A 13,640-nucleotide genomic window follows, 5' to 3' on the forward strand; every position below is an offset into this window, starting at 1 on the left:
GGGTTTGCAGCCACAGGTCTGGCAGCCTCCCAGCAATGGCCACAGAGGCTGTCAGTGCAGAAGCACTTCAGACTCGATGCTTTGCACTAGCCATTTATCAGTGTCAGTGGAGGAAAATTATTCTGCTTCTTCCAGAAAGTGAAGGAAAAAAGTTACAAGAATGACTGCAAACTTATTTCACAGCAAACCTTAAACAATGAACTCCTCTGTGTGATATACCACAGCTATCTCTCTTGGAGCTTGTTTTATTGAAATTTAAAGAATCAGAAGTAAACAAATGCAGCCATTCCTTGTGACACTGTGATTTCATGTCTGATGTGGCAGGGGGCTGCGTGGAAATCAGTCCCAAACTTCCAATTTTCACCTTACTATGCAGTGAAATTAAGCCAGCATAGTACTGCATCAACCCTGCCAACTTTCCGCTGGCTGCTCTACGTGTACTAGGCCCACACATTTCTATTTTTTAGCAATTCTTGGCAAATATCCTGTCAGATTAACAGCAGTTTTACTCCAAAAACATGACGCATAGATAAACACAAGTGATTCTTCTCTTCCAGAAACCACATCCCCACCATGGCTTCGGCAGTGCAGGAGCAGTAACAAAGGCTCAGAGGGAGCCCCATTGGCATTCCTGCATGTGCACAATGTCCATGAAGTTAATATCAGATGATTTGCAGTGTATAACATCAGTGTGAGGCCTTATCCTGATTTTGCTGACACTAACAAGGAGGGCAGAGAGGCAAGGGAGGACAAATACAGTGGAACAGTACCCACAACAGGAAGGCTTACATTGCTTTTATGTACTCTGCTGCACAGCAGCTAGCATGGCTGGTACAAGTCCCTCAAAACTTCTCACATATCAAATAATGACCAGTTTCAGGGCAGGAAAACATCAATGCACAAGTATATGCCATCTCCAAAACGTGTGTAGGTTTGAATGGCAGATTCCTAAGCAAAGCCCAGAGGAAGGTGAGAAGCCACCTCAGAACAGTGAGCATGAAATGGGCACAGTTCTGTCACAGCCCTGGCTTTACAGGCCACTGAGCTCGGACCTGGCCACTCGATAGCAACAGAGAAACTTGCCGGGATGCTCACTGCCTTATCCCTCTCCAATTTACTAATGCCAGCAGCAAGCCTGCTGCTGGCTGCTGCCGGCTACAGACAGGAGGGCAAACAGTTAAAAGCAAGTAAGTAAAATCAGAGGTCTTGCCCACAACAAACCCTGCTGTATTTTGTCCTCCAAACTCGCCCACTTCCTCAGGCTCCTAGAATGAAGAAATGAAAGAAAGGAGGAAGCAAGGGTGCTTTCCCCAAAACATTCCTCTCAAGGCCAAGAATCTTAGGAGATACCATATCTTCTACCTAACAATACATTTGTGCCTCTTATTCAGTTAATGGCTTTTGGCCAAGGAGACTCTGTCTTCTGAAGTCTTTTAAAAATGGAAACATGATGTAAAAGTTTCACATGCACTAGAGAAGGAGAAATTAAAATGATGGCACATGGGATTTGGTGCAGAACCAAAAGGCACAGCCATCCATAGCTCTGAGCTGAAGCCCTCCGTCTGTACCCACCTCAAACTCAGATCTTAACACAGCAGCAATTTAATATAAATTGTTGCAAAGTACCCCAAAGTGAGGAAAGTAACCCTCCTCCCTGTCCCCCTTCCCAATCTTCTGATAAATGACAATATAAAAATGGAAGTGTTACCATAAGATAGGCAAATTGGTTCATGATTGCAACATAATTCAGGATTTTTATTCCATGTCACAGTGAAGCACAAAAGGCCAAGCTCATAGCAATATCTTCTTATTATTTACCTAAGGGGAGAGCTGCTGCCTCAAAACACAACTCAGAAACTTTCTATTCCTCCAGTAAAGTGCAACCATGCACTTTACCAGCCACGGAATCCAGGCATTCTGCTATTCTGCCAAGTTCATCGAAAACCCAACCACCACCACAGCTGGGCCATGAGGCAGTCACGTTAAAAAAAAAAAAAATCAGTACTGAAGGTTACTGTATTATTAGAAGCATAGCAAGGGACATTATAAGCTCCACTTCTGGCCTGACTCCTTACCTTCATAGCAGGGCAAGAGCTTCCTCCCTTTGGACTGCAGGTCAGGAGGAATGATGTTGCAGAAGCCATGGGGCAAGATGTACTCTGTCTCATAGTAGATGTTTTTCCAACGGTGTGCACATGCCTAAACAGATCATATAACACGGGTTACTGGCACAGAGTCAGAGGAGATCACTCTGACCAAGGCAAAGCATGCATGAACAGGACCACTCAGCATCACCTTCACCCCGCAAATCCATTGTACTCCCCTTACATTCCACTGTTTCTGAAGTATCTTCTCATTGTTACCTTCTGCAGCTCAGGACACTGTCTGACCTGGCAGCTCAGATCTCAGCCTTCACATGTATATAACTAGGAAAACAAGAAGTCTCAGAGCCTATGCTGGAAATTTCAAAATCTCTGACTGTGCATGAATCCTTGCAGACAGCAAAGCTTTTCTAACTAAAGATGCACTAACAGAACCCAGCAAAAGGTGAAAAACAGGAATCAAGACACTGAGAATACTCAGAAGGTTAAACCACCAAATAATGCACTTGTGAGTCAAAGGTTGGTTTCTACTGGGAAAGGCAGCTCTGTGTTCTGGTGATAGATGTGCTGAGCCTTGTTACTGGTAGTGAATTTAATTGAAAATATCAAGGACTTTGTAGCAACAAGAGTCGCAACATTAGCCAAGGTGCAGACAAGCCGCAGAGCTTTATCGTGAAGAATGAGATCATCCTGAAAAACAGGACTCACCAGACACTTGCTCAGTACAACTGCCACACACAGGCGCACATGCAAGCAACGTAGAGCCTGGTTCACAACTTCTCAGAACCCATTTGCTCCAAAAACTAACACTGCATTGCTGCCAGCCAAACCACAAGTTGGCTTCTGCTCAGTATTTATTTGGAATAAAAGAAAAGGAAATGTGAAACAACAATGGCTTTGAACTTAGCACATGCCAGACCATATCTCCAGCTGGTCTGAGTCTACACTTAAGTCAGTGTAGATGTGTCAATTTATATCATTTAAGGCTTAACTCCATGCCAACAGACCAAGCCTCTAAGCTACAAATCATCTCCTCCACATGCCTTCATCTTTTCCTGGACATTTTGCATCAACCCCCTTCACAAATCCCATATTTGACTCCATCCTCCCCAGATGAGATACCCTCTGTCTTCCATTTCTGTGCGCTACCCCACTTTTCTGCTTCAGCAACTCAGAGCTGCCCATAGGAGCATCTCAACATTGTTAAAAATTATATCCACTCATAAAGCAGACACAGCTGTGTCACCTCTCCACTAAAGGACATGGGAAGTGTATCGGCCACTGAGAAGCTCAAAATTCAATCCAACCACCAACAGATTTCAATATACTTATGTCCAGAAAGATATAAATAGGTAATACTACTCTCAAAGAGCAAAACCAGTTGTGCAAAACCTGCTCTACTGTTAGCAGTGTTACATTTGATATTTACTGTTTTCCTAATTTCCTGTGCCCAAAGAGAGGCACATATTTCCACATATGGCTATCACTAGGGACTGTGAGGGGCTCTGGGGGCTGCAGAAAGTTTTGCACCACACTGTACACTGCAGGCTGCCATCTGTGATGCAAAGAATCCTTCTGAGGGGACTCAGCTCTACAGCCAAATGCATGTGAGAAGTACAATAAGGAGCAGCCTTTGGAGACTCCTGGATACACTTTGAGGAGGCTCAGTTATGATTTCCATCCCCACGCACTACTGATTAAAAATTCAACAGCAACAGATAACCAACACGTGAAACACTCATTTTCAGCAAACCAGGAAATAGCTTCTCTCCTGATGGATCTGTGAGCACAAATATACACAGGCACAACCGTTGCAAAGACAATGCCATTAAATACACATACCATTACAGCAACAGAATCGACAATCCCAACTCTGGACATAAACTCAAATGGAAACAGGCCAAGAGTATTTTTTAAAATTTTGGAAATATAAAGGATTGTGGTATTATAAATTCCTTGATATTTTATATTTCAGAAACTGCAAGACACTCACATAAATTAACCTACTAATTAATCTCTCTTAGAACAGTACAAATAATGGAGTCAGGGGGAACAGCAGCATTTCATCACAAGCATGTGGCTCTGCTCAGGACTGAGGTGCAGAAGCCAAGAAATATAAAACAATATAAGGAGAGAAAAAGCTGCTGCTGGGTAAGAAGTATGTTCAAAATCAACTAGAAGCTATGGGCTCAGTCTAGCAATTCTGGACACACTTAAACCAATCTGTTAAGTCTTGAGTTAATGACCACTTTTCTGTACCTTCATCACGATGCGTATTCAGGCACACTATGGCTCACCACTGACTGCCTTAGTCTGCAAACCTTCAAGGCATGAACTTTCCTTGGTTACCTGAGTTAGTGCTTCCCCAGACTTCCTTGTACCACTGCTACAGAATTTGACATTTTTACAAGGGACAGGAGTCCAGCAGCTCCTCTTCCTCCTCAAAACTCATTTCTCACAGAATCACAGAATTTCTAGGTTGGAAGAGACCTTTAAGATCATCGAGTCCAACCCATCTTCTAACACCTCAACTAGATCATGGCACCAAGTGCCAGATCCAGTCTTTTTGTAAACATATCAAGGGATGGTGACTCCACTACCTCCCTGGGAAGATGATTCCAGAATTTGACCACTCTTTCTGTGAAAAATCTCTCCTTAGTTCTAGCCTGTATCTCCCTTGGCACAGCTTGAGACTGTGTCCTCTTGTTCTGTCTGTTGTTGCCCGGAGAAAGAGACCGACGCCCAGCTCACCAGAGCCACCCTTCAGGAAGTTGAAGAGAGTGATAAAGTCACCTCTGAGTCTCCTTTTCTCCAGGCTGAACCACCCCAGCTCCCTCAGTCGCTCTTCCTACGGCTTGTGTTCCAAGCCCCTCACCAGCGTCATTGCTCTTCTTTGGACCCGCTCAAGCATCTCAACATCCCTCCTAAACTGAGGGGCCCAGAATTGGACGCAATACTCAAGGTGTGGCCTCACCAGTGCCGAGTATAGGGGAAGGATGACCTCCCTGCTCCTGCTGGCCCCACTATTCCTGATACTAGCCAGGATGCCATTGGCCTTCTTGGCCACCTGGGCACACTGCTGGCTCATGTTCAGCTGGCTGTCAACCAGCACCCCCAGGTCCCTTTCCACCTGAGCACTGTCCAGCCACACCATCCCCAGCCTATAACGTTGCAGGGGGTTATTGTGGCCCCCTGGCACAATAGTTGGCACTTGGACTTACTGAACTTCACCCCATTGGTTTCTGCCCATCCATCCAACCATTCCAAGTCCCTCTGCAAAGCCCTCTGTCTCCCTAATAGATCAACACACGCTCCCAGCTTAGTGTCATCTGCAAATTTGCTAATGAAAGACTCTAAACCCTCATCCATGTCATCGATAAAAATATTAAACAGAACTGGCCCCAGCACAGAACCCTGAGGGACACCACTGGTGACTGACCGCCAGCTGGATGCAGCACCATTCACCACCACTCTCTGGGCCCGGCCATGCAGCCAGTTCCTAACCCAGCAAAGAGTGCTCCTGTCCAAGCCACGGGCTGCCAGCTTGTCTAGGAGTATGCTGTGGGAGACAGTGTCAAAGGCCTTGCTGAAATTCAAATAAACAACATCTACAACCTTTCCTGCATCCACTAGGTGGGTTACCTGGTCATAAAAGGTGATCAGGTTGGTTAAACATGACCTACCCCTCCTAAACCCATGCTGACTGGGTCTGATACCCTGTCCATCCTGCAAATTCTTTGTGATGGCACTTAATGTAAACTGTTCCATTATTTTGCCAGGTACTGAGGTCAGGCTGACTGGTCTATAATTACCAGGATCTTCCTTTGCACCCTTTTTGTGAATGGATATCACATTGGCCAGCTTCCAGTCATCCAGAACCTCACCAGTGAACCAGGACTGTTGGCAAATGATGGAGACATTCGCAAGCTCATTTGCCAGCTCTCTCATTACCCTGGGGTGGATCTCGTCTGGTCCCATAGATTTATGAACATCCAAGCGTTTCAGTAGTTCTTTGAGTGCCTCCTCTCGGATTATGGGGGGACCATTCTGCTCCCTGACACCATCTACCAGCCCAGGTGGGCAGGTGTCTTGAGGGCACGTCATCTTCCCACTAAAAACTGAGGTAAAGTAGGCATTAAGCACTTCTGCCTTCTCCTCATCTCCAGATACTAAGTTCCCTCCCTTGTCCAATAAAGAACAAAGGCTGGTCTTACCCTTCCTTCTAGCATTAATGTATTTGTAAAAACATTTTTTATTATCCTTTACAGAAGCTGCCATTCTAAATTCAAACTGGGCTTTGGCCTCCCTAATTTTTTTTCCGCATACTCTAGCAGCCTTCTTGAATACTTCCTTAGAGACCTGACGCTCCTTCCAATGCTGATACATCCTCTTTTTATTCCTAAGTTCCTCCAAAACCTCCTTGCCCCAGCCAGGCTGGACATTTACCCCGTTGACTGATCTTTCAGCACACAGGGACAGTCTTTTCCTGTGCCCTCAAGATCTCTGTTTTGAGGCATGCCCAGCTTTCATGAACTCCTTTGTTTTTAAGGGCTGCTTCCCAAGGGACTCTCTGAATAAGTCTCCTAAACAGGCCAAAATCTGTCCTCCAGAAGTCTAATGCAAGAGTCTTACTGGTGCTCCTCCTGACTTCACCAAACATTGAGAACTCTATTGTTTCATGATCACTCTGCCCCAAGTGACCTCCAACCACCACATCTCCCACCAGCCCATCTCTATTTGCAAACAGCAGATCTAACATAGTCCCTCCCCTGGTGGGTTCACCCACCAGCTGCAACAAAAAGTTGTCCTCCATACATTCTAAGAATCTCCTGGACTGCCTCTTTACTGCTGTATTAAGTTCCCAGTAGATGTCTGGTAGGTTGAAGTCACCCACAAGAACAAGGGCTGATGATCTTGAAACATTATCTAGCTGCTTATAGAAAAAGTCATCTACCTCTTCTTCCTGGTTGGGTGGACGATAACAGACTCCCAGTAGGGTGTCAGCCTTGTTGGCCTTCCCCTTAATTCTTACCCATAGACATTCAACTCCATCTTCCTTAGTTTCATTTCTCTGTAGCCAGACAACCAGCACATTTGTCTCCCTACCACAACACATCTAATTTTGGTTTTTTCTGTCTTCTCAAAAGCATTTAGAGTTGATTACAACAACTGTCACTGTATCATTCAACGTTGCCAAGGCAAGCTGATGTGGCTACATGCTTCCTTTTCTGGCAGCAACAGCACATGTCTGAAGAGGTCTTTGGAACAGAAGCGAGTCACCTGAATTTGAGGCAATTGCAAACACCTGACAACCTCTGCACCCTGTTTTTAGATGCAAGTTGTAGGTAAGTCCCAGTGCAATAAGGAAATCATCAGCATACTTTGGTACTCAGCAGCTGCTGCTGGGGTACAGGTTCCAGCTCTACCACAGAACAGGGGAGAAATTATGCAAACCCTTGAAGCAAAATAAAATGCTTCTGAGCAAAGCAAGATGAGGCATCTATTGATGGCCGACACTGCAGTACTGCAATATCATGAATACGCCATTTCAGAACTGCTGACACTTGGCTCTTTTGCATATTGTTGCAGCCACCAGCTTTGCTCCACAGGAAGAGCAAGAGAATGACAGAAGTGGCAGGTATTTAGGAAGAGCAAGACTGAAGGATGTGGCTTATCTCCCAGTCACAATGCAACACCCCTGGTTCCTCTCCCAACAGAAGTAAAAGGAGGAATTTTGCTGTTTCAGTTTGGAAAGAGCGGGCAATCTCAGATGTATTATTGCAGTACTGAGATTAATGCAGACTGACTGATAGTGTATCCAAGGACAAGAAACTTTCTCATTCAATCTTAATCCTACGTTTGTTTATAACCTCGCTGTTTGATGCTTTACTATTTAATCCATCACAGAAACACCAAATTCTGGTTTAGTAACATCCTGGCACAATATGGGCTCAAACACAATCTACCTTTTACCAAACACCAACTAAAGCCCTCTGGCATGCTCCTCACCTTCCCTACTGCCCTGTTGCCATCGTAGCTGGTACTCTTATCAGGCAAATGGGGAAGGCTGATAAGAAAAAAATTTAGGCCACTAAGCAGCTACAAAGCAAAAGCATCAACTTCTTTATGCAACCCACAATTAAACTGTGTGACTAGTTAATCTAACACAGGATGCCAAGAGCATGAATATTTCACACAGGCAATTACATTTGTTTATGGAAAAAAAAAACCAACAATCCACCCAGGGCTACTGACCAGAAAGATATTACTCTGACTTAAAGGAATTCCTGGAAGGGATGCAGTAAATATAGCTGCAATGTCTGACAATACAAACTCTACACATTCCTAACTAAAGAAACACACTCATGTTATCCAGCAATTAAAAAAAAAAAAAATTGGCAAATACAGCTGTGAACACATATTCAGACACATCTTCTCAGAAAAACAGTTTTTCAAATGGGCCTCAAAGAAAAGCTACATTTTAAAGAAATGCTAGTCCTTAAAATTAGAAGAGCACATGTATGGAAAACCATCTGTGGAAAAATCACAAATCTTTTTCAGTAAAAAGTTCTCAAAACAGAGAGCAACAATGACCTGAAACATCCAGGTAATTTCCTTCCACAAAGGAATCTATATGCATTCATTTCAGGCTCTGTTTACACACAGATGTGCACAGATGTATAATTAGTAGTTTAAGACTTTGGTGATAAATAATCATGAGAATTATATCATTAAATATTCTCCGGTATCTGGACATGGTCTACGTAGTGAGGGGCAGCATAATCTTGTCAGAGCCCTGGATCACGATTTTTTTAAAATCAGTGTCACTTGTGGAGACATTTTACCACCCTAACCTGCACTGAAATAAGCATACTACCAGCTGTGTATTTTACTTTACCTACATTTCAATTTTAACCTGCTTTATGTGTGAAATTTCTACCCCCTCAGACTAATGCAAGACCACCCATGTCTCTCACCCTTGCAGCCTCCATTCAGCCAGGTAGCACCCACCTTGGCAGTTGCTTGGCTTTTTGCCCCACCAGCATTCCCTTCAGTTACTGCTTCTCTCTAGGGAGATGACCCCTAAGCATCAGCTGCAACCTGTTTCCCTTTGAACCAAAATACAAAAAATCCGCTATTCTTAAAATATAGTTTGGACAAGAAATTAAGAGCTGCCTAAAAAAATGTATTAACAACCTTCCAAAAATTAGTTAGGATGAATGTCAGCCTGACAACTGGACAATGAAAAGGAAGTCTCTCAAGGTAGTGTTATCCTGATAAATGCAAGTTACTCCTCAGTTGTCACACAGAAGTGAGCACATACAGCACAGGATATACCCTGAAAATATGAATTGCATACACTAGCATGAATGCCTTGAATGAATTTTATCCTCTGTTGTATACATTTACAGTGTATTTTATTTATGCCCCTCTTTCTCTCTTCCTCCTTTAGTCCTGAACATGTTTAAAACATCTAAGAAAAGTAAAGGTAGCCCCTATCACACTTACAAGGTATATACCAAGAGAAATGAGGCAAAAAAATATCACAATACTGTGACAGAAAGGTATCAAACCTACCTGTTCACCCACAGGGAAGCTGGTGCACAAGGATTTGGAGCATAAGCACCTGTACCCTAAGCACATATTTTAAAAAAAGTCTTTGAGGGAAGCAGGTTTGTCCTCTTGCCTTTTACAGGTGATTGGTACAGTAATCACTGCACAAGATCTTTCTCACTAGCAGCTTCTTGACAGTTTGATGTTCCATACAAGGGCAGTCCTCTATATCATTGGAAAGATGGGGCCAACTGAAAGTTTCCTATTCACAAACAGTGCTGTTTAGAATTAGACTGCTGTCAAGGTTACCCTGATACAACCTTGATATTTGCCTGCCACATATAATATGCATAACACTTTGCTGCAAAATTCTTTTTATTTCTGTTAACTTCCCTGCACACACACTCACTCAGGTACAGCCAGAACCCAACCATGGATGTATGTACAGGCAATAAATGTAAAATCATAATGTAAAATACCCATGCATTCTAGAAAGGATTTTGCCCAGGACTCTTTACAATATCACAGGAAAAGTTTCGCAAAGAAATATTGCACATCCTAAGGATCACATCTGCTCTCCTTGTCCTGTCTATGTGCATAGTGATCGCACTGAAAACAGTTAATCAATCCACACACAGTTAAGACACCTCTATCTGCAACTCTTCTACTTTCTCAATAGGAAATTAATATAGATGAATGAAAAATATGGCCACAAAGAGCAATTTACATTTTTCCTTGAAAGTTTTCAGACGCAATTCATATGCTCAAGGAAAATGTATGCTTTCATATTTCCTACATAAACACAGGAAAACTACAAAAAGAACAAATTAGTAGAATACCTCCCAGACAAATTGTATTTATTCAGTTCAAATATATAAATCCTCAGATTTAGGAGGAAGTCCTTGGCTGACACAAGTCAGGTGTGATGGCTTGGAATCCTCCCTCTATAAATCATGTCCTCTGGCTGGGATTCACCTCTGCTTGAAGAAAGGGACTACAGAATCTGCTGCCTGGACTCCGTCAGTCACTGCCAACACAATCCTGATGTGCTTAGTCAGGCAGCAGCTACATTTTAATGAGATCAAAGAATAGTATGGACTTACCAGCACACTTCCACCAGCCTTTGGCTGTCTAGCTAGGCTCACACCCATCCATTCATCATCTCTGTCTTCCTTACAAGTCTTTCCACAGAGCATGCCCCGAGAATTGCCTACAGAAAAAAAGGGAAAGACAGCAAGGCAAGGAACATGAGTTTTAAATACCTACCAAATAATCCCAACAAAAAAAGAGATTTCCCATCAAACATTTGACAATACTTTTCTTTCCCCCTGCATCCTGATTATTTATTAGTTCTTGAATGCATTAGCTGAGGCAATGTTCTCACTCCTAAGTGGCACCATACACATAAACAGCTGACGACAGACCCTGTCCCTAACAGCCAGCAGCTACCACACTATGTTCACAGCTCTACTTAAATGAACCATCAAACCATTAAGTCAGTGGGAGAGGTATCAGATTGCCTCCTGAATGCAATCTTGAAAATGAGATCAGGGGCACTTAAAAAAAAGTGAGGCTGAGATCTATAGTCCTGTCAGGCAGCACTCATGAATCCATGACAATTTACAATCTGGTAGAGGACAAACCACTTAGCCAAAACGCTGTCTTAACGCATGTAAACTTCATAAACAGAAATTCTACTTAGTGTAAGTACAAGATGAACAATGCCTTATCGTGTAAAGGCAGAAAAAGCAACATGTCACCAAGAAAACCAAAATATTAAAATGCTTCATTCTTTACCATCATTATCCAGCAGGAAGTTTTAGATCATAATTTTACTTTAGGCCTCCACCTTCCCCTGCCTCAGACAGTTCATCAGAGCAACTGAAGTCAACCCTGATCCCATGCAATGGCATACAAGCGGTCTCACTGAGACCACTTTAGTACAAAAAGTAAACACAAGAAATTATTTGCTGTATTATGAGGGAACCCATAGATCACCACATTACCAATACATCACATATCATGAGCCCATCACAGCATTGCCTGGGGTCACCTCATGCACTCTGACTTCAGCACTGCCTGGAGCAGGCAATACAAAACAGCAGCATTCCAAAACATGTACATAGTCACCAACATGCTGAAAAGCCACACTGAAGCAGGTGAAAAAAAGACAGAAGCTCAGATTTAGCAGGGGAAAATCCACATTTACCTGGTTACTCGCTGGAAAGAGCAAGCAAGGTCATTGAGAGGACACCAGCGCCAGTGGGATCATATTTTGTAACACGGAAGAGAATACAACACTTTTGCTAATAGTGTTCAAAATCCATCAGGAAAGGCTGATGGATGCCTCTCAATATTTTGGGGCTAATTTGAAGTTGGAAGAAGGACTGCTGGCCATGTAGTCTGGATTTTTTTGGTTGCCTCCTACTGTCCCAACACCATAACTACCCACCTCTCCCCATATCCAGTTCTGTGCATCTTCTGTCAGGGTTGGTATGAACTCGACATTTAAACACTGCTCCTGGGGACTGAACAGAGGTGCTGTATTTAGATTCTGCCTTGGGAGCACCAACCAAGACCCTGGAAACCAGAAACAAAGCAACAAGTGATTAATTTCAGGAAGAAAGGAAAAAAATCCACAAACACCACCAAGGTTCACATTGCTAGAGCTTCACTAGCAAAAACACCTTTCTCAGCAACCTTGTAAAACAATGACACTGCTTCATGAACTGAAAACACCACACACAATAAAGGCAGTGCTGTGCTTCTTCACACTACTGTGCTTCTCCATAGTGAACGCTCAAATATTTTTAACAAATAAAATTTCCATTACCACATTGTACCAATTGTACCACATTTAAAGTGACACACCCTCACCACACACCTTCCAAAAGCTTTTAGGATAGCATTAAGAGCACAACAGCATCTGCATCCATTTTTCCTCAGTTTTAGCTACACCAATCCAGAACTGATACACACACAGCAGATAAAATCTGAACCTCCTGCTGGCTGCAGTCTTACCAGGCAGCACAAGATTTGTAAGCTTGTTTAGAAAGTGGAGGCACCCCATTCTCAGAAAATTTTATATAATTACATCTTGAATAAACAACAGCAAGAAATCAAACCAACAATACAAGCATATCTCTTCCACAATACATTGCTATCAACCAACATTTATCATTAAAGCTGTGAAGACTTTACCTGGACCCCACATGAGATCTAGTGTTTCTGGGAAGCACCAATGTCCTGCTCTGACCATAGGGTTACCCTTGAAAGAAAGATGGTCAGCACTTTTTAATCACTTGTGCTAGGATCTAGTTAAACTCTTTAACAACCAGGCTTCTATCTTATGCCCTAAGGGATGCTTTTTGAGGAGGATTACAGGGGAAGCACAAGTATTGATGCACAAGTATTTCACTGTCTCCTCATTAAAAGGACAATTTTTCTCAAGCACTTGTGACCCCAGACCTGGGCAGGTGAGGAGGAAGAAGGAGGTTAAGCAGGAGGAGGGCAGGTCCAAGGAGAGCAGTGGGGAGCACCAAGTAGCTAAGTAACAGTTCTGCAATTCTCTTGTACTGTCTTGCATAACAGATCTCCTGAACGTAAAAAAATCCTCACTAAAGTTAAGCCCAGGGCTGGAACTAAGGGTGACCATCTCTAAAGGGCTAGGGCTCCAGAAGTCCCCTGTGCAGACCCAGGCTGCTACCTGGGAGGCAGCAGCAGCAGCAGCTAACCGAGGAGACACTGCTCTTGGTTTAGCTACTAAAGAGCTATTGGTGCAAAGTCAGCCTGCATACACAACTCTCTCAGATGGACAGCCCAGCACCAACCCCAAATTGATGTTTTCCCTGTTCTTAACAACTTTTCCCTCACCCTCCAACCTTAAGTTCCACCACTCATCATCACCATCCCAGTACATACAAGGAGACCCAAGGCACAAGGTGCACACTTGTCCAGGGCCAACCTGAGTCATGCAAAAGAGCT

At 43.4% G+C, this 13,640-nt stretch overlaps 1 protein-coding gene across 1 annotated transcript in view; it reads right to left on the reverse strand.

The window, feature by feature from the left end:
• The window catches only part of ITGA9 (integrin subunit alpha 9), a 246,282-nt gene that overhangs the window by 225,283 nt on the left and 7,359 nt on the right, over window positions 1-13,640 (reverse strand). Inside the window, exons 2-4 of the mRNA XM_030971864.1 lie at window positions 12,109-12,236; window positions 10,760-10,866; window positions 2,076-2,199 (exon numbers count right to left, since the gene is read on the reverse strand). Coding sequence (XP_030827724.1) covers window positions 2,076-2,199; window positions 10,760-10,866; window positions 12,109-12,236 — 359 coding nt within the window. The remainder of the gene's footprint in view (window positions 1-2,075; window positions 2,200-10,759; window positions 10,867-12,108; window positions 12,237-13,640) is intronic.

Source organism: Camarhynchus parvulus, chromosome 2 (assembly GCF_901933205.1).
Source record: "Camarhynchus parvulus chromosome 2, STF_HiC, whole genome shotgun sequence".
NCBI lineage: Eukaryota > Metazoa > Chordata > Aves > Passeriformes > Thraupidae > Camarhynchus > Camarhynchus parvulus.